Raw genomic sequence first — 24,386 nt, 5'->3', positions numbered from 1 at the left:
CTGGAAGTTGAAGTCCACACACCTTAAAGTTGAGCAACATTGCTGTAAACAGCTATGGGCCCAGTAGATTATTTTAAAGTTCCTCTCCAAAACTGTTTACTAATTAATTTCATTCCGGAGAATGGAAGAGAAGAATAAAATGTGGTTTGGCTCATGTTTAGTTTTTATCTAAATAACTTGTTTAATTGATTGCTTCCCTCCTACGTTACATCAGTGCTTTAACACTGTTCTCAATGCCTAAATATGGGGCCACGATTTTAAATAAACAAATAGCACGTATCTCGCATCATTGTGGTAGACCACACAACCCTGGAAGGCACATCAAATGTATTTAAAACAGGGAGGGCAAGATGTATTTTTCTCCTGTCCAAAAGGCAGGGTGGTTTAGTGGTTAGAGTATTGTGCAACCAAAGATAAGGGAAACAAAAACATGTTGGCGTTTTTCCTAAAAAATTCTCCTTTTTTATATCTCGCCTTCAAATCAACCTCTCCAAAATGTGCTCATCCCAACAAGTTGCGATAAGAGTTGCGGTTTGTAAAACTGGTGCCCAATTTGTTTCTTCTTCTTCTTTTTCCATTACCAGTTTTTCCCTCCCCGGTCGTGCCTCTGAAATTATAAACTTGGAAAGTGCGACTACTTTTGCCCATAAACTGAATTTGCACCAATTCCGTGGAGAATTTTTTATCATTAGCAGACCCTTCCTCTCGCATGTCTTTAAAAGGCAAATTTTGACAGCTGAGAAAGACACCTGGATTACAATTATCCAAGAAGGAAATTGAAAATTTAGCTAAAGAAATCAAATGCATCTTCCTGGATCTTAGTTCCAGCATAGATTCTCCGGCTGCAAATTTCTATGCAACCTGGTACATTTGTGAGAGTGCACCCTCATGTGGTGGCAGCTGCTATTTGCAAAATTGAGACAATCTGGACTGGTGGAACGTATAAAGACATTCATATCAAGAGTTCAGCTCTTCTCAACCTGCAACTACAGATCCAGAGTTTTCTTTCCAGCAAGATCTAATATTTCCTCCCCATGAATTCCTTTTAGCCAATGTCTTGAGTTTGATTTCTTCATTTAGAAGTAAGAGATCCAGCTTTGAATTCCTTTGTAGAGCTTCTACATCTGGGCTGGAAAATTCCACACAATGACCACTAGAGGGAAGCAAAACATTTTTCCATCTCTCTTTTTATGGCCCTCTAGTGGTCAACTGGAGCTTTGCAGTCCAGATTGGTTTGGAAACTACTTGATGTGGTTCTCGTTTGTGGTTGTCTGAGTTTTCTCACACACACACACACACATCTCACACACCCAATTCTGAACGACTTCATGATTTATAACAGTTTGGGGGCCTTGGTAGAGCATAGGAGGAAAACAATGAGGAGAACATCATGATGCAAAAGGAAATTTAATCAGAAGAACAAAAGAAATAATGAAGTATTGGTTCAATTTTAGCTGCAGATTAGGTTCAAGGTAGCTAAGAAGAAACATGAATCTTCATTTGCTGTAGCAAATATCTGTTGTTTATAAATATGCTTTTGAGTGTTTATGGATTCTATTCAAACACAGTTTTGGAGTCTGTAGGGGTGATATGTCTCCATTTCCCCAGCAGGCTAGGTTCATGATCTCTATCACTTCCTCCAGTCCAGAAAGTACCAGCAGAACTCAGAAAGGAAATTATTTCTTTTTAGGGGATGCCATCAGAGGAGAGTAAAGGAAGACAGAAGAGTCAGCTGAAACCTAGTCTAAGATTTCAGACCTGAGTTTATGTTCTTAGAAGACAATGGTTATATCTTAAGTCCATCACTGTAAATGTAGCATTCAGTTTCATGTTTTACTTCTCCAGTTGTTTGGGGACTTCTGAGTTATTTCTTCCATGTTCAGTAACAGGACTAGAAGTCTGAAGCGCCTGGCATCACAGCCAGGGTCCCTCCATAGGATCCTCCGTAAGATCTGCTGCTGAAGCCACCACTTCTGTATCCATCCCCTCCACCAACAGAGTACCCGATCCGTCTGTATCCACCAGAACCATGTCCTGTGTGGCCATAACCACCTCCATATCCACCAGAACCATGTCCTGTATGGCCATAACCACCTTCATATCCACCAGAACCATGTCCTGTGTGGCCATAACCACCTCCATATCCACCAGAACCATGTCCTGTGTGGCCATAACTGCCTCCATATCCACCAGAACCATGTCCTGTGTGGCCATAACCACCTCCATATCCACCAGAACCATATCCACCACTGCTGTAACCACCACCATATCCACCACCGCCATACCTAATGCTACTGCCATATCGGTGGCTTCCACTCATTCGTCGGCCACTAGTCCAACCACCTACTGTACTGCCCCTTGTTCCACTAAGGCCATAATTCCCACCAGTGACACTCACTGTTCCGACACTGCCTCTGCGACCACTCATGCTGCTCCCTACTCCACCACCTATAGTGCCTCCAGTTCCAATGCTACCTCTCCGTCCTCCCACACTAACCCCTGTTCTGCTACCTCCACCCAAACCTCCTGTGGTGATCCTTGTTCCACCAGAGCTCAAACCACCATGTATGGTGCCCTCAACACCACCAGTGCCTAAATCACCCTCAGTGATGCTGCCTGTCCCAACACTGCCTCTCCGAACACCCATAGTGTCTCCTACTCCACTCCAACCAACTGTAGAGCCCCCAGCTCCAATACTGCCTCTCCGACCACTCATAACTCCACCTTCACCACTGCCCAAATCGCCACCAGTCATGCTGCCCATCCCAACACGGCCTCTCCGACCACCAACAGTGCCCCCTAATCTGCTACCTCCACTCCAACCTGCTGTGGTACCCCTTGGTCCACCAAGGCCCAGACTACCTCTGGGTCCAACAACTCCTCCAATGCCCAGACCACCACTTCTGGGCCCACCAAGCCCTCCAATGCCCAGACCACCACTTCTGGGCCCACCAAGCCCTCCAATGCCCAGACCTGTGGGTCCTCCAGTGCCCAAACCACCACCTCCTAAACCACCCACACCTCCGACTCCACCAACACCCAAACCACCACCCATCCTACTCCCTATTCCACTTCCACCGCTCCAGCTACCACCCCAACCTCCTCTTCCAGGGCCCAAAGCACCCATACTCCCTCCAACAGTACCCTCAATGCCAATGCTGCCGCCATCTCTCGCCCCCATGCCACCAAAGCCTGCACATGGATTGTGTTGTTCAATGCCAAAGGCTTGGTCAGGGCAGAACAATGCTGGTCCTGGGATATTCAGGACAAAAGGAGGCGGCTGAATTGTGACGGTTGAGGCAGGACAGCTGGCGTAGCACTCGGACATCATTGTGGAAGGGCTATTGCTCTGAAAGAGAAGAGCGAGAGGCACGGGCTTAATTCAGCAGACATTTCTCTCAGAAGAAGACCAATGGAGAAGAGTTTCCATGCTGATGCAGTTGGTAGAAAGAATGCTAATGAAATTAGCATTAGTTCAGAAGTACTATAGAATACACTTTACACAATTTCAGAATTAATTCATGTGCAATTCAGGAACAGAAACAATACAGGACATAGTGTCTTTAAAGGAAGAGGAGAATCATCCTCCTTTTTTGACCCACCATCTGGTCCACAGATTGGAGGGCATCGCCCCTGAGTTTGGCCAGGGGTGAAGAGAGTTCCTTCCAACAAGATCTAGAGAATCACAGTTGGGCCAATACTTCAGGTTCTTTAAAAGCCCTACCGTGTTTATTGTGATGGTGAATGGTCCAGCTTGGGCATCTATCTTACCTTGGTTCTTCAGGGTCTTAAAACTCTAGAAACGTGAAGAAAGGACAGGACTTCTTTTGCTGCTGCAGTGAAAAGAGAGAGATGCAAACTAAAGCATCCATCCAATTGTTTCAACGAAGTGGTTAAATCTCCTTCTAAACATTTCCTAACTGGGAACATTGCCAGTTCCTCAAAACCCAAAGACACAAAGAAAGTGCAAGAGAAGTGAAGTGATGGGAATCCATCTCAAAGACATCCCCTGCTCTTCATTCAGACCACCCTCGATCTTAGGGTAGAAGACACCGGCTCTGACTTACCTTGTTCTTCTTGGTGGAAGGATCCAAAGAGTAGTGAGAGGTGCTGATGCCTCTTGGTCCACCACCAGCTTCTTATACCTCTTGATACACCACCAGCTGAGCATGATTCACCACTGGGCTCCATGCCAGCCATTGACAACTGAAAAGAAATTAGGGTGAAGAAATCACCTGCGGTGGACTCCCCCAAACATTGATTATCAATGCAACAGCAGCAAACAACTTCTGGGTTGTGTGTTTGCTCAACTTTCCTTCTCTTCCAGATTCAGGATAAGGTCTCCACCCAACAAGGTTGCCTAAGAAGATTAATGAATTTTTAGCCTTAATACTTTAAATGTTGGGGTATCTCACTTATGCACAGCTGCATAAGCACCTTGGGTACCATCCCAAATGTGTCACTGCCTACTCCAATTGTTCTTAATCATCAGATGCATCTGAATTCATGGGAGATCTCTTGGTTCCATTTCTTGAAGACGCCCAGCCATGTCTGCAAATTCAACAAAATTGAACAGCAGACAATTTGGGATCCCGAGTCAATATAAATCATAAGGATACAAGCGACAAAGTCACAGTCATACTGTCACAAGTGAGAGGGGATGGGCGATAAGGAGCGATGAGAAGATTAATAGTAATAGTAGTGCAGACTTTGTAAATAGGTGGACAGTGTTGAGGGAATTATTTGTTTAGCAGAGTGATGGCGTTCGGGGGAAAATTGTCCTTGCGTCTAGTTGTTCTGGTGTGCAGTGTTCTGTAGCGTCGTTTTGAGGGAAGGAGTTGAAACATCTTTACATGAAACATGTAAATAAATCATTATTAGTAAATAATTTACTAATGCACCACACAATTCTGGCCACTACTTTCAAAGCAGGGAGGCCAAACTTATGGAGAAGTTGTTTGTGGTTGAGCAATAACTAGAAATGCCCTTGAAGGACAAATATGTAAGATTCTGATACCATCTCTGTTCAGATAATACAAGTAGTCCTTGACTTGTGGTCCCAATTGGACCCAAAATTGTTGTTGCTAAGTGAAAAATTTGTTAAGTGACTGTTTTGCCCCATTTTATAAAACATAACTTCTTGCCATGTTTGTTAAGTGATTGTTAAATTAGTGACACCCTTGTTAAGCAAACCTGGCCTCCCCATTGACTTTGCTTGTCAGAAGGTAGCAAAAGGAAATCACTTGACCCCCGGGGCACTGCAACCATCATAAACATGAGTCAGTTGTCAAGCATCAGAATGTAAATCACATGACCATGGGGATGCTGGTCATAACTCAGGTTTTTTCCACTTTGATCAGTCGCTTGGTGAACTATTATAAATGAAGGACTACCTGTATAATTTTAGACCTATACAGAATTGGTTACTTGGTCTGGTCTACCTTATAGAGTGGACAGGAAAGACTATTTATTTTATTTGATTTATTTGGTTTGTCCATCACTTGCAAGATGATAGGTACAAGTATAAACATGGGTAAAAATGCAGGAAATAGGTACAAACCAATGGGGACAATAGGACAGGGACAGTAGGCACAATGGTGCACTTATGCACGCCCCTTACAGACTCTTAGGAATGGGGTGAGGTCAATAGTGGATAGACTAGGTTAAAGGATTATTGAAGCAGAGAAGGGACAGTTAAGAAGACATTTCTCAGCATTATATCAGGTTAAAATTTATCCTTGCCATGCAAACGCCGTCCTATTTTCTTGAAGGCAACCATGATAGAAAGCAAGGTCAACCGTTGAACATGGGCCCCTACCTCGCAAACACAAAGTAAACTTTTCTCTGCAGAAACAACCTGCTCCGTGTGGCTTTATGCAACCACAATCTGTCCCAATTGGAGGGTGTTTTTTTTTTAAAAAAATATCTATTAAAGCTATCTTGAATTATCTCCCTCACCTGTCAGATACGAAGAGTACCTCCACACCTTTGTCAGCTGGTGCCCCACTCTGAATGAATCAGACTCTGATTATATTTTGATTTGAACAAAGGGATTAAGGCAGGGGTAATGACCCAGTTGAATCCCAAATGAGCAATGCCTGGGATACACCCAACTTCGAGGAGTTCAGCAGATGTGTAAAATTGATACTTCCTATCAGCGAGAAGCTTAGGCCAAGTTGATCAGCCTGCCAGATTTCTGGATCACCCAGCTTAGATTTGATAGTTGGGTGGAATCATCACCTTATCTAAGAAAACAGCTGCACACTTTTTCCCTAGGTTCCACGTGTCCCTGTTATGCCAACTTCAGCCACCACCAAAGCCTCCTGCTTCAAAAGAAGACTCCACCTTTTCTCCCTCGCTGTCCTAACATGTGGGGGAGTCTGGTTATTTGTCTTGCATTTTGAAAGTCTACCTTCAGATCACTTGCACAAGATGGAGAACCAACACACTGTTCCCAAACCTGAGGAGAAAGTCCCTCTAAACTTTTAAAACTGGTGCTCTAACTGGTGGAGAACCTCTTGTAGATCCTACCACAAAAGGGCTGTCCCAGAGAGAGCTTCTCTATTCTCAAAACAGTGGTCTTGATTTCATGTCCATCCACCAGGGTCCATCTTATGAGGAGACAATCCTTGCCAGTTCCTTTCCTTAGAATCTAATTCTATCTCCCTCTCTTCTGACTTGGTGAAAGTGATGTCCAATATTTACAATATTGAAGAACGTCTATATTCCTTTCTGTCTTAGTCTTGTGTGTCATCTGTCTTCCAGAGCTACTTATTACTCTCCAATTTTTCTCTGTAGGAACAACCCTGTTGAGGTAGGTAGGCTCAAGAAACTGTGGCTGAACCAGAATCATCCAAGGAGCTTTCACTGTGACCCGAGTCTAATTCCTTCATCCCTTCCACTATGCCACACAGATTTTATCCTGTTTGATGTTCTCCAGATCAAAGAAGGCTGCCCTTTTGTATCTAATATTCAGGGCCACTGAATAATTTTGGTATATTCCCTTTCCTCTGAAATAGCATCCATCCTGAGATCTGCAGGACTCCAACTCTGGTGGGTTTTAAGAGGCCAAACTCAGAGAAATGAATGCCTTCCATTTCTGCTTAGGTATGTCAACAGTAGCTATTTTAAACCAGCTTCAATATTTCTCAATCAAGGATGGAAGGATGAGCTATGCCAATTTGTGGTTAGAGAATCTCCCAGGAGAAGATATCTAGAGGAGATACACAGGAAGCCCTCATTAAGATGTTTATTGTCCTTCAAGTATCATTTTATAAGTCTTAATCCCTTGCCCAAGGCATCTTACATCAAGCAGAGAATCTATGCCACTGTCGTCAAGGGGCATGTGCTAGGATGACTCCTTCTTCAATCTTCTGAGAAGGCAGTTGTCCATCCAAAGGGGGACAGCAGGAAGAAGGAGGAGGAGGAAGAGGAGGAGGAGGAGGAGGAGGAGGAGAAGGAGAAGGAGGAGGAGAAGGAGAAGGAGAAGGAGAAGGAGAAGGAGAAGGAAAAAGAGAAGATTGTTTGTTGCCTCATTAAAGACATTTCCCCTTCCTCCTCTCAATAACAGGACACTATTAAGATGCATCCCACCCAACATAACAAGATGACTTCTGAGAACACCTTTCCTCCCTTTTGAAAAGAATTATACAGAATCTCAATGCTCTTATCAACCATTGTGACAATGCCGCCTTCACAACCAGGGAAGCAAACAATTAAAAGTAATTTGGTGGAGCGCACAGCGAGGCGTCGACTCACTCTGTCATGTTTGGGAGGGGGAAAATATTCTCAATTCCTGCCCTCAAAGGGCTATAAAAATGCACCCAGCACACGATGCTGCTTGAAGCTTCTTCTTGAGATACCTCCTCGCCTAGACAACCAGGTAAGGTTCAAAAGAGAGCTTCTAAAAGTGCAATGTGGGGCTGAATTTATTTCCTGGGAAGCAGGGAGCTGAAGTCAGAGCTGGAATTGCAACCAGCCCCCAAGAGTCGGGGGGTGGGGGGTCTGATGGATTCATAATTTGGGGTAACAGCAACATTTTACCAGCAAGATACCAACTGTGGATCAAGATCGCCTTCATTCTGAGCAACTGGTTCTACCAATTGGTGAAGTGAGAAAGGTGCTGGGAGCAAGTGGTCAAGGGTGACCAATGATGTCAAATTATCTGCTTTCTTTTACGTAGTGAAAGATAAATGTTCCCATCATCACTTCACTGTTGAAGAAGTCAGCTGGCAGTTTTGTACACAGAAAGAGGGTGACTCTTGGTTTGTCCTTTGTATTTTATTTTTTAATTTGTAGATCCATTGAAAGATCCCTTTCTAAGTTATGTCTATCTCTTGACCCAGTCACCTTCTCTTCTGAAAGCATCTTCTCCTTCTACCTATCCTGTTCTGAAGAAAGGACACCTCCCTAGCTTCATCTCTGCTCTCCATACTGAAGGATCAGGAAGAACCCAAAATCCTGGGTTTAAAAGTCGTTACTTGTGCTATGTTCCCATAATGTGTAAATTACCATCATCACTTCTTCTCCACCATTCCTTCTCCTTCTTCTCTACCACTCCTCTTCCTTGTCCATTACTCTTTCTCCTTGTCCTTCTCTCCTCCTTCTCCATCTTTTCTCTTCCTTCTCTATCACTCCATCTCTATCACTCCATCTTCTCTATCACTCCATCTCTATCACTCCTCCTTCTCCAACACTCCTTTCTTTTCCTTCTCCATTACTCTTTATCTTTCTCCGTCACTTCTCACCCTTCACCATCACTTCACTTCCATCACTCCTCCTCCTTCATCTACTTCTTCTCTTCTCTCCATCACTCCTTCTCCATTACTTCTTCTCATTTTCCTTCTCCTCCTCCTGCTAATCTGGGCAAGCCTAGTTATGGATCCTAATATTACAATCTTGTATGGATGCCTGGATACCTCCCTCACCATCCGACCCAAGAGAAAACAACCAAGTTATTTCGTACATATGATGAGGATGGATCTTATCTGATTTCAAGGAGCACAATAGAAGTGTAATAGTGCAGAGTGATTTGATTTGATCCATCTCACCTATGTTCTTGTAGGAGAATGTGGGTGATGGGTTGTTGTTGTTTTGTTTATTTCTTAAGAAGATAATATTAAGCTAATTTAATTCAGCGACCATTAAATTACAAAAGGAGTGGTGCTCTTAAAATTAGTACCATTCTTAATATGTATGAGTATCTTTCTAGAATTTTGCATGTAATGTTCAAAGAATCCTTTAGGAGTAGATTAGGCTGAGAGACCATAATTCACCAATAGCTGCTCTTAGCCTTCTTCAGAGAAGTCCAATCAGCTATGACCCATCTCCCTAAATTCCCATCTGCTCATTAACTTAAGTAGTCGAAGGAGAATTCTGCAGATTTGAAATTTGTAGGAATTCTGGATTCCGTGTCCTGTTTTAATTCAACAAGGTTGCTGCAGAATAGTATAGTATCTACAGTTTCTGTCCATTCTGATGGTCCTTTTCTTTTCCCTGGTCTTCTTTCCTTGTAGAGTCACCTCCGTCTGCTGAAATGGACAGGCCATCTCCCTGCTACGCATCATGTCCGCCTTCCACAGTGGTCATACGGCCACCAGCCTTCACCTTGACCATCCCAGGTCCTTCCATCTTCTGCCCCAACCAACCTTTGCAGATTGCACAACACAACCCCTGTGCACGTGGGGGGATGGGGGCAGGAGAAAGAGTGATGCCTTCTGACTTCATCAATGAAGATCTGCCCAATCTAGAATTGGAGCCGAGCTCTAGATATGATTCAGCTCTTGCGACTCTGTATCGATCCAGAATGGCCTTTCCATCTGAGACCTGGCTGTAACTGATAAAAATTCAAGGAATGCTAAAAAAAAAAAAAAAAAGAATTGTATTCCTTTCAGAACCTAAAGCAATCCCAAATCCCAAATAAATTCATCTAAAACTCCTGGTGGTTAATATTTCTGAAGTCCAGAGTTCCATGCATCTTCTTCCAGATTTCTTTGAAAAAGTTTTCTTTATTATTATTATTAGATTTTCTTTATCCCGCCGGTATGAAGAACTCAAGTTGGTGAACATCCTCTGCTTTCTATTTCCTCCACCTCAGCAACCCTTAATACAATGAGAAATTGGCTGGGGAATTCTGGGAGTTGAAGTCCACACATCTTTAAGTGGGCCAAGATGGGAAACACTGGTTTAAATGTTACCCTGAATTTTGCTTGCCATAGCAAAATTCAGGTGGGGGGAGCCTCTCATCATTTCTGGGTTTTATTCTGGTTTGGATTAACTTCAGTGAGATTAAATCTGAAAATTAGCTGCTTTAATCTCAACTGCTTTGGGTGGGGTTTCCATGAATAAGCTTCATCCAGAGAAGAACGTCCCTTTTTTAAAACTCTGAGTCAGGAGAACATTAAACCACAACATCGAGAAGATGGCCAGGAGGAACATCAAATTGTGCTTTTTTCTAAGAAGCAGAGATAATATCATTCATGTTGCTCAGCTAAGATTAAATGGAGGAACTCAGTTAGCTGAACTATTATTTAAGGTTGGACAATTAACATCAATTTAACACAATGAGAGATCACAGGAATATAAGAATAGGCCCTTTTAAGCCTATCAAACTACAGAGAGTCCATTGGTTTTTTTTTTTTTATTTTGTGATCTGTATTCTGGAAATATTCCTCCCCTCCAAGTTAATTATTGATATAAAATTAATCCTAATCCTGATGACTCAGAACATGGCACAAAGGCACCACAGCCAGAATACAGGTATGAGACCCTTTATTGGCTCCAAATTTGCCCCCAACATCCCGGTTATTCTCCAACCTGGAGAAAAGCTCTCCCACAAACCTACAACAGCCTCTGGCTGCAGATACTCCAGTCCAAACGCTGTAAGCAGAATGACTGCAATCAATCACTCCAAGCAGGTCAAGATAATGAGTCCAATAATTCCAACAAGGCAAGATAAAAGCACACAGAAGCATGGCAATAATTCACACAGACGAGGAATGTCAGGAATGCAGGCTAAAAACTCACAACACTAGATGAATTCAGCATTTGTTCCTGACAAATGCCCCTCCCAACTGCCTCCTTTAAATTCCATCCCCAGTTGTGCCTTGTGAAGGGAATCAGGGCCCCTTTCTCCTCCATAAGCCACGCAACCCACATTGCTCCCTTCTCCGTTCTTCCCTGTATGCCCTAGGATGAGGAGGGGGTGGGCCTGGGTCTTCCTCTGAATCCCCTCTCCCTTGTTCTACCTCTTCCCTGCTCTGCCCAGCCTGACTTTGCCCTTCCCCAGTTTCCTCCACAGCCAACGGAGCCACACTCCCGCTATCTGTCAGCTGTTCATCATCCCCCTCAGATTCAGATTCGGGGGGGGGGGGGTGATGACACCTAAAAACCATCTGAAGTGATACACTTTGATTTTAACCCTTAAAGTGACTTCAGGAATTGATTCGGAAATACAAGCTTGAAGAGTCATTCACATTCCCTCAGAATGGAACCTTCAAATGTTAATATTTCCACACTAGAATTTATTCCAGAACAAGAACATTGTATGGTGTTTGTGAGTCACCAACCTCCCAGAAATAATGTTGGATCCAGGATAACAACTTTGGAAAGTGCTTTGAGATACGTTCTTGAGGGTTCTTGGAACTACGTGCCCTTTCAAACTAGAGAATGGATAAGCTTGTAGAACAAAATGGTACAATAACCCAAACAGAAGCTGTAAAGATACAGAAGATATCTTTATTTAAGATATAGAAGAGTGGTCAAGTACAAGAGACACCATAATATTCAGGACAAACACGTGCAGGCATCTACTTAATTGGATTTTGATTAGAAACGTGGTGCCATCTCACCAAGTTATTCAGCCACCGCCATGGAAAAGAAAAGTTTTAGTTCTTCATTATCAATCAGTAATGCTAAAGGGGCAATATGCAAAATAGAGGGGAGGTGATATGCTAATGAACTGAGGGACTGGAAAGAAGGGCCAACCACCAAAGCTCTGATCTCAAAATGCAATGTGGAGAATTCTGGAGATGAACCCACGGCGTGAGACATTAATCCTGAAGAAAAAAAAACATCTACTCCTTAAAATTTTCTTGGGTTGATATAACATCTCACGGGTGAAACTTTCTCAGATCTGTGCCAGCTGCTGCCACTCTTGAACTCCTGTGTCATGTCTTCTGCCCTCCTTCCTTTAGAGGGCGTCCTTCACCCATCAATCTCAGTGCGGTTGAGTAAACCCAAAGTGCTTCTTCTTGAAAGACTTGGTGATCTCAGATGGGATCTGCTGCCTTTTCAAAGCAGGTTTGCTGGAGGATGAGAACTAATTATGGCAAAGCTAAGCTTACCGAAAGCATCACAAAGAGCTTTTGTGGGCAGAAAATGAAGTTATAGCAAGGAAAGCAAATTTATTTGGAAAAGAGATATATGACCAAAGGAAAGGAGCTTGGAATTGGGCTGGGTTCACAGAGCACAAACAATCTTGGTTTTAACAACTCTTTCTTGAAAAAGCACTGTAAGTTGAGGCTATATAACACCTTAAGCTACAGACCACAGCTTACAAATGGCAATAACTGGGATCACCATAAAAGAAGCCATCTAAACCAGGGCTTGCCAACCTTTTGGACCTCAGGGACCACCAAGCTCATAATTTTAAATCCCGTGGACCATTAATATGAATTTTGACTGACGGTGGCTTGCTGACATCGGTGGGAAAGTCAGTCCCATATTCCAGAGCTGCAGTAGTCACAGGACTGGCCCTTTGGTCATCCCAGAGTAGCTGCTCCTCCACTTGGGTGCACGGGCCTGCCATGGACTGGAGGAGCTGCTCTGGGATGACCAAAGGGCCAATCTTGTGACTACTGCAGTTCTGGAATATGGGACCGACTTCCCACCAATGTCAGAAAGCCACCACGGGGCAGATTTCCCTCCCCCGCCATTGGTCTTACCTTCCAGTTCCAGCTTGTGTGGCTCTACTCAAGGTAAGATTTGCACTTGGCTGAAGGGTGGGGGTCAGCGGGTGGGTGGGACATGTGGCCAGTGCAGCCTTGTGTTCCTGCGCAGCGTGGATTAATCGTTTTTTTTGGGGGGGTGACATTTCTCTGTGGACTACCAAAATATTCTCACGGACCACCAGTGGTCCCCGGCTCACTGGTTGGCAACCACTGATCTAAATCTCTCGTCTTCAGCCTTAGCCCAATAAATCGTGGCTTAATGTGAATGCAAATTCATCAACCCACAGAAGAACCAGTTAGTACTACAGTTGTGTCGGGAGCACCAAGGCGCTTCTGAGTTGAAAGGATTGTATGGTGACACCACTGTTGTCCAGGGATGTCCAGTTGGGAGGCTCCTTTTCACAACAAGGACTAGCTGTTTGTGTGTACCTGCTCAACCAGTCCTTGAGCAGATACAAGCAGCCTATTCTAACCTAGGCTTCCGCAACAGCCTGAAGCTGAGCCCTCATCCTGATAAACCCCTTTTACAGGAGTGGCCAACCTTTTGATGGGGGAAAGTGTATTTTTGAGATTTATGGTTTGATGGCTAAACATCACCCTTTTTTTGGTAGTACCATAAAATTATGTATCAATGGAAAGATAATTTAATCAAGAATGTAATCACTGAAGTTTGTTCAATTATCTGTATTCTATGAAAAGTTATAGGTCAGAAGTGACCCAGAAGCCCTTGTCAGCCCTTGTTCCTCAGCTGTTCCCTTCTTCTGGCAATTCTGTGCATGCGCACACTGGGAACAGGCTCCAGCTGTTCTTCTGCCTCACTGATGTCTGACTCCGAAGGCAGCTGATAACAGTTGCAGATCACTCGTCAGAGCCTTCCCCAGACTCCAGGATTGGCCCATGTTCCTCCCCAACCTCCTCACTGTCTGAATCTGCTACTGGCTCCGCTGGCCACTTTTGGGCCACAACACAGCCCAGCTTCGGGGCAATCATGGTTTGTTTCCAAGAAATGTTTTCTGAAATGGGTTCAAGAAAGAAGCTAAGTCCCCAATCACTGTTTAGAGGTCATGATGGTTGAGTTTGCACAGCACACTAGACCAAAATGAAAAAAAAATCAACAGTGTTAAGGCTTAATTGCCAACCTTAGGTGTTTTAATGAAAGGCCACTAAGCCATTCACGAACTCAGATGGAACTCCTAATTAGGAAGCCTTAATTAGTTCTCAACTAATTCTTCCTTTCTTATAGTCGTACCACTCCAGACATGGAAAATCTCATCTCTCATCCCTTGTCCGATTGATACATGACTTTGGAAAGGGCTCCTCATAAATAATTTGCTTCCACTCACTTTTCCTGTTTGCCTCGATTGCTGTAATAATTAGTGAATCCCTTCCCTGCTTTCTCTGAAAAAGGGGTAAGTCAGAAGATGATTCAACAGAACACTACAATGTATCCCAGTTGAAAGAAAAGAGGGAGGGGTGCCGGGAAATATATCATTATAAATCATTGTACACCAGAATGTCTCCAAGAGCATTTGAGGTCAGCAAGAACTGACCGTGAGAACAATTAATCGGTGGAACAACTTGCCTCCAGAAGTTGAGAATGCTCCAACATTGCAAGCTTTAAAGGAGAGATTGGACAACCTTTTGTGTGAAATAGGGTCTCCTGCTTGAGCGGGGGTTGGACTAGAAGACCTCCAAGGTCCCTTCCAACTCTATCATTCTGTACTCAACACAAATTCCGATTTGGAATGGCTCTTTCTGTTGGGAAGATAACATCAGAAATCCATTAGGAAATCTCCCTGGCGTGCCACACCACCACACTCCCCCATGTCCTGTTTTTTCTCCCAGGAGGCCTCCCTGCACTTACTTGGGAGCCAGATGGGCCTCATGGGGACCCCTGGGATGGGCGGGGCAGGGTGGGCAGGGCCAGCTGGTCGTCAGAGCTACCGGTTTGGCGAACTGGATGTAAAATTAACAGCCGGTTCGTGTAAACCGGCCTGAACCGGCTGATTCCCACCCCTGCTAATAAAGGAGAAAATTTGGAATTCGGGATTGAATTGGTGCTCTCTGAATTTGGCTGTTTTCTTGTAGACATTTCATTGCCCAAAGTATATAACCTCATCATCAAACCCCACAAAGCAACTAAGCTCAGAGAGCACCAGGAATAAATCCATAGCTCTTGGGTGGTAGAGAACATTTTCCATCTTTATTTGGGGCCATTTCCCCTGTCCATGACCATCATCCTCTCCCCTTCAGTCTCCTTTTCTCAAGATAAAGATGCCCATCTATTTCTGTCTCTCTTTCTAGGTCTAGTTTCTAGATTTCTGGTCTTCTGCACTGTTCTTTTGTTCCCCTGCTTCAGCTTTCTCTTTACTTGTGGTCCCCAAATGAATTTTCCCAAATGACCAACCTACATTGGAATGGTCCCCTATGACTTTCCAAAGTCCATGGTATTCTGACACAGCTTAAAATTACATCTTTTTAAAAAGTAGCCACTTCACCTCTCTGACTCAGCTTGGGCTTGTGAGCAATTAAAATTCCAGGTTCCATTTCTCATGTACAGTTACCAATCCAGATATTCCCTTCCCTACAAATTCAGTTTTCTTTTTTTCTAAAGAATCAACATCCTTTGTCCCGATTAAATTTCAAGTCTCTTAATTTGTAGCTTCTCGTTCTGATCGTTGTTCCTCACTTCTACAGTTTGGTGCCTTCCATATGTTCAACCAAGAACATGATGCTTTGTTCAGATTTGACAAGGCCTACCCATTAATCCAAGTTCTAGATTGGAAACCCTGGTTTAGGGCTTTGTGTGTAACACAGACCCAACTAACCATGAGTTTTGATTTGCACAGATCCTTGGCCCATCGCTAGCCTTTCCAAAGGCTGGGAGAAATCTTGTGTCCAGCTCAAGCCCAGCTATGCGTTACACCAAAGGTATGGTGGATGATCCTCAAGGGTTTCTTCAGCTGACCGAACATCAAGCAGAATATAATTATACCACAACGTTTTATGGAATTATCACTCACTCAACTCTGTAAATCTTCTCACTACACTCAGCTCTGAGCTACGCTCCACCCTTCAAGTACCTTAATTAAACCAAACACCCATGGGTGTCTCAAGGATGTAGTGTGAGAATTTAATGAGTTTGGGCTACATGTGGATTCTCAATCCTTGACATTCCTTCCTTCCCAAAACCCATCATCTGGACCTTTCTACTGGAGATGGGCTACACTGAGACGTAGAAGAGGAATTGCTTGAGGCTAACCTACCATCTGATGTCACTGAGAGGTTGTTTTTTTCCCTGCAGTGGACTCAGTTTCACAACTTAGCAAGGAACATAAGGAAACAAATCAGCCCACCATATACTGTATATAGTCCAGTGTTAGTTTGAATTTGAGCGGGGGGGATTATCTTAGGAAAAAAATGGGGTGTTGGTAGCCCTGAGAATAGTGAATCAAAGGAACCGTGAAAAATAGAACGAAGAAATGCTTTTAGCTACAAAGAGTCTCCAGGAGCAGAACTTGGCCCCTGAATCATGAGATTTTGGGGGGGAAAGTGCAAAGAAAATCAACTAAGAAGATTAAAAACTTGGAGACTAAAACCTATGAAAAACAGTTGCAGGAATTGGGTATGGCTAGCCTAGAGGAAAGAGGACTAGGGGGTGACATGATAGCAGGATTCCAGTATTTGGGGGGGCTGCCACAAAGAAGAGGTGGTATAGGATCTCCTGCTTGAGTAGGGGTTGGACTAGAAGACCTCCAAGGTCCCTCCCAGCTCGATTCTGACTCTGATTCTAATTTATTTTCTAAAGCACCAGAAGGCAAGGCAAGAAACAATGGAGGGAAAACTAATCAAGGAGAGAAGCAAGCTGGAATTAAGGAGAAGCTTCCTAAAAGCGAGACAAATTAAGCAGTGGAATAGCTTGCCACAGAAGTTGTGGGTGCTCCATCCCTGGAAGTTTTTAAGGAAAGGCTGGACAGCTACGAGTTTTAAATGAACAGGGGGTTGGACTAGAAGACCTCCAAGGTCCCATCCAGCTCCATTCTGATTAAGGTTATGGTGTCACCTGCTTTGATTTCCACCAGAGACTTAACCTCTAGAATATGACCATCCTCCTTGCCTTCTTCATTATTATTATTATTATTATTATTTTTAAAAAAAGAGGAGAAAGGGGTTTTGCATGTATTAAGAAGTGACCTCGTTAAGGCAACGTCGACTCATGTAGGCTTGTACACACACAGCACCAAGATTTCAAGTTGGGTTTATATTATTATTATTATTACATCACCTCAACGGGCTCTCAGATGTGGTTATGGAAATGTTGGGTTGGACCAGGGAGGTGCTGGGAAACCTTTTGACTCAGGGGATCCTCTGAAAGGAGAAAACAAGAAAGCTACCCGAGGTGTTGAAGTACGTTTCAGCATGCCATGGTTTTCCCAAAAGCAGCAGCCCATAACGTAGTAACAAGCCAAGATGTCGAGTTGATCTTAATTAGAAGCCCCATGGGATGGGATGGGATGTCCTTTAGCCTGTCTATACATAAAGAGCTAGTTGGACAGGGCAAACTCCAGGTCATATGTCCAAGTCAGGAGGATGACTTGTAGACACCATTCTGACAATTAGACTAAATGCTCTATGTGGAAGGCGGTTTGGTTGGGATCTAATTAAGATCTTTGCATTGAGAAGGCCGCCTCATCCCCTCCAGGGCTGCCTAGGACTTGTTATAAAAAGCTCAGAGCCTCTTTCAACCAGATTCTTGGCATCCAGGTGTGGAGGGAACCAGGTAAGTCTTTGTGGGCATACTGAGAGGAGCGGGTTCAAGATTCACATGTTTTATCCACCTTCTCAACGACTTGGCTGGGAGAAGACATCTTGATTTTTAACTGGGATTTCTTTAGAGATTTCTTTTTTAACCTTAAGGATGCTTCTTTTTATTGGCCACTACAGTTGTTAAATTTTATTTATTTGTCAGTTTATTTGTTTTTTGTTTTTATTTCTATTTTCATATTCCCCTCTCCCCATATTGTACCAGAGTCTGTTTTTATGTACTTACCTTTTCGACTTCTTTAGAGGTTGTTTTAGTGTAAGGAAGGGTGCTTGCTTTTATTTGCTGCTACGGTTTACTCTTCTTAAATTTTATTTATTTGTGAGTTTACTTGTCTTTATTTCATTTTTATTTTAATATCCCCCTCTCCCACGTTGTGTGTGGAATATATACATCTAAAGAAGTTCTATGCAAAAGTTCAAACGTGGTAGGGATAGTCAGGAATCAAAAGGGTTGCAGATATATATTTTTCCCTCATTCGCTTTTTAGAAAAATCAACTGTTTAGCTCAGGCTATTTAGAACACCTCCCAACTAATGTGAGAAGAAAAGAGTTTGAAATTCTTGTGATTTACCAGTCCATACTCCAAATTAAGCAAATTAAGTAATCTTTTTTTAAAAAATGCTCTGTTTGTAACATAAACATACTAAACAACATGGGTTTTTTTTTTCCTCTTAAAGACACCATTGACTAATTCTGACATTATTATTTTACCGAGAGGGAGAGCTTGCTGGTTGAGGTGCAGTGAAAGAGGTGCAGTGAAATTAAATTAAAAAGGGGGTGTGGAGGCTGTTGCCAAATTTCTTTGGTTGCTTAAATGTCAGCATTTAAGGAACTGGTTCAAGGACTCTGGTAACTTTCATCTTCGAAAATAAAGAGCTTATGGGTTGCAGATAAAAGGGACCGATAAAAGAAAGACAAAACGCAGGCCAGATATATTTTTTTCTGTTGCCAACTCTGGGTTTGAAACAAAGAGAATTCAGGAAGATTGGCATCTGGGGACGTTAAAGGGAACACAATTATTGCTTTCTTTTTCCTTTTTCCTTTTTTAGAACTGAACAACCCCACTATATTGCTGGGCGCTAAGAACTTCAGAGGTCAGTTTAGGGGACTTCATTTGAATTAGATCTATATTTCATAGAACATAAAATAATGAAATTGGAAGAGTCCTTAGAGGTCTTCTAGTCGAGTCCCTTGCTCAAGCAGAACCACTGTTCGATGCACTTCCAAATCTATCAGATATCTAGATCCATATCCATAGGGGCAAGAGTGAGATTTTGACTTGGATTCTTTCTCATGACTTCTTAGATAGAAAACTCCTTCAGACAAATTGACATTCAATCAGACTCTTTTTTTTTGTCTTTCTGACCTTTATCAGCCATATGAAGGGTTAAAAACTTAGAAGCTTAGAAGATATTTGCAAAAATACAAATGTTGGACTTGAGAAAAGAGAAAAATGAAAGGGGAGGTAGGGTTGGAACCCCTAAGAAGAAAAGCAAATGAAGTTATCCAGAAATGGGATGGATGGATGAAATCGTTTTAACACAAGGACTTTAAATCTGTTGTTTAAAGAACTGGGTCCAAGAATAGCTTTTTTATATAAGATAAATGCCATTATCTCTAGAATACAACGGAACATGCCTCTTCTTAAGACCATTTGGGAAGAGGCATTCTCTCATCTAAGATGGGAACATTGCCAGATCCAACACATTTCTCTCCTCCCCAAAAGACCCCCTTTAATTTCCTCCATAGCACTAGACATTTATATCTGCAAGTATCTCCAACATTCTTCTTGGTTCAACAATTCAGAATATATTACCCAATTTGGGAGGGAGGAAACGGTACTTCTATTCCAGTTATGAGCAACATTGGAAAAATATTTACTTGGTTGTAGCTCGCTCCACAAAAAGAAACTTGAATTTGGAAAGACCTCTTGCTCATCCCTTTACTGAGATGATTGATTGCCTCGTTCCGGGATCACCCACCCTGCCATTCATTGAATTTTCTTTCCTAACCAGTTTAGTTTTCTGCTGATCTCTTATCTCTGAGGAAATCTGGAGTTGTTCAGCTCCTTCAAACTGGATCAGCGAAGTGGTGAGACTGGGGGAGGGAAGGGAAAAAAAACAGGGAGTGTCCACATTCTCTTGCCAGCTATAAAGCTTGGGAAATAGCTATGCACGCACCACCTGCCTAAGGTGAGTTTTCTTAAAGTGAGAAGTAAGAGCCTTTTAACTGCTTTGCTACAATTGTGGCCCCCGTCAAGCTGGATTTTCAGACAGGTAAAGGGAGCAGAACGAGAGTGGATTGAAGGTGTGGGCAGGAAAACAGGTGACAGAAACAAGGAGCTGGACATGGGACATCTGTCAGAAGACTGAAGGTTTTGAGATATATAGGAAAAGAGAGGGAAAGGAGAGGAAGGAAGGAAGGAAGGAAGGAAGGAAGGAAGGAAGGAAGGAAGGAAGGAAGGAAGGAAGGAAGGAAGGAAGGAAGGAAGGAAGGAAGGAAGGAAGGAAGGAAGGAAGGAAGGAAAGTTGGGATAAGAATCTCTTTCCTAAGTAAGTACAAGATCTACTAGATAAACTAGGGAGTAACAGTGATTGACCTTTTACAAAGTGAGTGTTTTTAGAGAGAAGGTGGGGTTGACCTGTCCATCTCTCATCATGTGTGGCTGATGAACGCCCAGATAATTTTTTTTGTCTCCCTTCTGTCTCCTCTTCAGACACATCCTCCCAGCAGAATGTCTGGCTCAGGCGTGAAGTGTGTCACCACCCCTTGTGTCACCTCCTGCCCAGATGCCAAAGTGGTGGTCCATCCACCCCCACTGGTCCTGACCTTACCTGGACTGAGCCTCAAGACCTCTCCGAATCAGTGCCTTGTGGAAAGCCAGACTTCATGCCTCACTAATGGCTGTGAGGTGAGCTGTGATCCGGGCTCCAAGGCCATTGTCACCAAAACTTCAGGCTTGGTTGCTCTTTCTGGTGGAGATACTCCTTGTTGTACAACCACCTGCCCTGATTCTCAAGTGGTGATTCAGCCTCCCCCGGTCTGCATCACCATCCCGGGTGCAGTCCTCACCAGCTACCCCAATGAGTGCCTCATCTCAAGCTCAACCAACTGTATCACCAGTGGCGTCCAACGCCCTGCATTGCCCCGTTCCACATCGGTCTCCGATTGCTCCCCCACTCCACCAGGTCTAACTCGCTCAGCCTCCGTCCCATCAGGACTCAACAGCTCAGCCCGATGCCTAACACAAGGACCTTCAAACAAAGTGGTGATATACCCTCCACCAATTGAGATCACCATTCCTGGCCCTGTCCTTGAGATAGCTGCAGAAGAGTGTACTGTGGAAGTCTACAACCCTTGCACTGATAACAACGCCCTGACTGGCAGTGACCAGGCGGCCATCACCAGCGGTGACGAGGGTGAAGTCAAAGCTCTAATTCCACGGGCCAGAAGTTGCACCACAGTATCTGGGCTGATGGACACTTCAACCTGCATTTCCCAGGGACCAGAGATGAAAATTGTTATCCAGCCCCCTCCTATTGAAATCGAGCTTCCGGGACCTATCCTGGAAGTTTTTCCAGAAGCGTGTAAGGTAGAAACTCTGAGTCCATGTCCTCCAAAACCCGAGGCCATCACTGGTAATGAGATCAAAGCCCTCTGTGACAGCAAGATGCCCTCAACTGCCCTTGTGGCTGCCACCACCAGCATAAAACGCCCACTGCCCGATGTCCGACGTCCTCCTCGACCCTGGGCTGAAATGTACAGCCGGTCAATGACACCCCGTAGCTTTGCATTAGCGCAACAATCCCGACTGGCAAAATACCGCAACGCCTTATACTCCATGCATTCCCAATCATCTTACTAAACTTTCAGTGGACGTGAAATTGTAAAGACAGCTGGTATTTTTATAAATATTTGTATATATAAAAAGGGAGAGTGCTGTGTCATGCACCCACCATCCACCGCATTATGGATCAGATGGGACATTTATCTAAGTTGCTAACTGATTTAGAAGTTTTAAGATGTTTCTTCTCCTGTCCATTTAGGTTTAAAGCCCAGTTGATCAAGAATTTTTACTCCATAGATTCCATAGTAACATTGATTGTCCTTTGAGTATCTTGTGGTTCCATGGGAATGTGGTGTACCAGAAAAGCAATGGACAAATAAGACCTAAAATGAGCTTTGACTCACCGCCATTTTGTTTGTAATGCCATAACTTCTCTCAGAGCGTTCCTAGTGTGATGACAGAGGTGAATTAGAAAACGCCCAGATTTATGGTCAACGAGAAATGTGACTATTGTAGTTTAACAGCTTTTGATGGCCACTGATCCCTCATCTCAATGGATTGCTCCAGGAGATTGTTGCTACCAGTTGCCGAGATGTTTTCTAGCAAACTTAGTTGCCATGAATTTGTTCAAATGTAAGCCATGTGCACATCTTGCCTCAAAGATAGCACTTTGTAACGCTTCAAAATAACTTCTTTATCAGTCCAAGTCTTGAGTCAATTTAAGATGTCTGTTTTTTGAATCTCTGCAGAAGTTGTGGATGGACTATTCTCCTATGGACAGGAATGCTTGGTTCTTGCATGGCAACTCCACCTTGGGGGGTACTCTCCTGTGATCCCACCATGCTGTCTTCTTCCCTGTTGGTGGGCGTGAGGTCTATCAGAGTTTCACAATTATTTTCAGGGAATAAAAGTTGTGGTAAAAGTGGACAGCATAGAATGTTTGATGGAGAAGTTTTCATTAACAGATCTAGGACAGCTTCTCACCCTCTGTGTTTTGTTCATGATGTCCTCAAAAACTTCTCCAGAGGATTGCATCAGGTTATGAGGACCACTGAGACTCTACATGGTAATATATATAAAATATGATGTGGGTCAATATTGAGGACTTCTTACTGATGAGAAAATGTTGCAAGCATAAAGTAGTGGAAGACCTCAGAATTCATTGTTTCTAGAAAACCACTATTTCCTCACAATCTTCAGAAAAGTGGTGGTGATCAATTCACCATGATATGTGTGGCTAATTGATACTTGATAAAATTTGATACTTAGAGGATCTGAAAATTGGTCCTTCAAATCCATTGCTACTACCCCATTGTCCCAACAGAGCTTCTGAGTAAACTCGTGGTACCAACGATCCTCCCATTCCGCTCCATGTAAGACTTACTCCAAGGTAAACAAACCTAGATAAGATTACATCAAACAGGGTTGGAATTTCTTTCAGAAGGATGTGATAAGTTGGAGGAAATGAACTCATCTCCTAAATGGTCCTCGGTTTGTAAAAAAAAAAAATTAGAGATTGTAACTAATATTCGTAGTCTTTGAAATAAAGCTAGCATGTTTATTTTATGCAAAATGTTTTTAAAACAATTCTCATTCTCCAAATGCCAAACCTTCCAATAATAAACTGAGTGAAAACTTCTAAAATGTTCCAGACTTCTTTTATCCTATTAATTAACTGCTGGGGGAGTGGGAGAAAACTAATATTCTAATAATAATATATGAAATATCCATTTTCATTGCAACCAGATATTTTTGGAGCAAATTCAACCACACGTTTCCAACTTGACTCAGAAAAACTAGACCTCTCCTTGTGTTTGCACTACTCACATCCAGTTTTTGCTCACTCTGCATTTTCTCAGCTAGAGGTGCACCACCAATACCTCATCATAGGCATCTCTATAAAGTTGGTATGAAGGTTTGGTCAGGCACAACTTGAAGGCTGACACAACTCTCTCCAGAATCACTTCAAGGCACAAGAGGGAATCAAGGTGTTGAAGATTTTAATTGGGGAGAGGAAGGTATCCTTAATCCTTTCATTAACACCAATGTTCAGAACATTATCTGAATTGTCCTGCTTCAAAAAATGCAGTGGAGTCTGTAACATCTCAACCCTGTTATCATTGTTACATTTTCATACACAGGAGACTCCATGGAACTACCATTTAAGTCCATTAACATGGTAAGTAATAAGTTATAAAGAGCATTTAATGGTAGCCTTCATAGGATGGAATTTCCTCTCTTCAAAAAATATGTGGACCATGGCTCCTAATGATCTGTTCTAACAACTTGCTTCCATCATGCCTCCTTACCAACCATGCTTCATTAAAGCTGCATATATTTACTTCCATTTTAATCCAAAATGTCCTGCTCAAGCAGATGGCATTTCCATATGCCTAGTGTCCATGATTCAAATAGTCAGCTACATTCCACACTGACTAGCTGGTTGGAAGTTATCAATTATCAACAGAGCTGTTGCCCATCTAGAAATCCTACAGTCCTCCAAGACTTCATTCCTCACCATTCCTGGTAGATCTTCATCTGACCTAAAAACATTCAAGTAGCAGATTTGGAAGCTGCGTCAAAAGAAAGTTCAAGAAGAAAACAACCCAGCTTCTACTATCAGTTGTTTCACAATTGCCACAACATCAAATCTTTCACCTAAAATTCTTGAAATCACTTGGCAGAGAAGAACAGAGTCCCATGTTCTTTGAGTTGGTTCATAGACACTGGGAAAGTTTTCGAGGCTCTGGACCTTCCCCAGAACATGTGAAAGTCATACTAAAGGTGTAGCAAACTGTTTAAAACACGAGAAGACCGATTTTTTT

General features: G+C 43.1%; 2 protein-coding genes across 5 annotated transcripts; one reads left to right on the top strand and one right to left on the bottom strand.

The window, feature by feature from the left end:
* Positions 1–1,390: 1,390 nt before the first annotated feature.
* Positions 1,391–3,345, bottom strand: LOC113425878 (uncharacterized). 2 transcript variants are annotated; one of them, XM_087943748.1, is made up of 2 exons: positions 2,221–3,345; positions 1,391–2,052 (listed from the first exon to the last, which is right to left on the bottom strand). In XM_087943748.1, the coding sequence occupies exons 1-2, from the start codon at positions 3,329–3,331 to the stop codon at positions 1,892–1,894; spliced, it is 1,272 nt and encodes a 423-aa protein (XP_087799874.1). In that variant the 5' UTR covers positions 3,332–3,345; the 3' UTR covers positions 1,391–1,891. The 2 variants fall into 2 exon arrangements, with proteins under 2 accessions (XP_087799874.1, XP_087799873.1); XM_087943747.1 differs by having other exon boundaries at positions 1,391–3,345.
* A 14,012-nt stretch (positions 3,346–17,357) lies between these two features.
* On the top strand, positions 17,358–23,201 carry LOC113425877 (uncharacterized). Of its 3 annotated transcripts, none has more exons than XM_087943224.1 (2): positions 17,358–17,730; positions 20,491–23,201. In XM_087943224.1, the coding sequence occupies exon 2, from the start codon at positions 20,509–20,511 to the stop codon at positions 21,637–21,639; it is 1,131 nt and encodes a 376-aa protein (XP_087799350.1). In that variant the 5' UTR covers positions 17,358–17,730; positions 20,491–20,508; the 3' UTR covers positions 21,640–23,201. The 3 variants fall into 3 exon arrangements, with proteins under 3 accessions (XP_087799350.1, XP_087799352.1, XP_087799351.1); XM_087943226.1 differs by lacking the exon at positions 17,358–17,730 and adding an exon at positions 19,369–19,865 and having other exon boundaries at positions 20,491–23,188; XM_087943225.1 differs by lacking the exon at positions 17,358–17,730 and adding an exon at positions 19,896–20,050.
* The last annotated feature ends 1,185 nt before the right edge of the window (positions 23,202–24,386 follow it).

The sequence above is a fragment of the Notechis scutatus genome, chromosome 14 (assembly GCF_049901735.1).
Source record: "Notechis scutatus isolate UNSWTSFEM ecotype Mainland chromosome 14, rNotScu1.2, whole genome shotgun sequence".
NCBI classification, from domain to species: Eukaryota; Metazoa; Chordata; class Lepidosauria; order Squamata; family Elapidae; genus Notechis; species Notechis scutatus.
Note: the sequence above shows the minus strand (reverse complement) of the source record. Positions and strands in the feature narration are given on the sequence as shown.

What these genes read in the sequence shown, in the direction of transcription:
- LOC113425878 (XM_087943747.1), bottom strand. Translation starts at nt 3,331, where the DNA reads ATGATGTCCGAGTGCTACGCCAGCTGTCCTGCCTCAACCGTCACAATT.
- LOC113425877 (XM_087943224.1), top strand. Translation starts at nt 20,509, where the DNA reads ATGTCTGGCTCAGGCGTGAAGTGTGTCACCACCCCTTGTGTCACCTCC.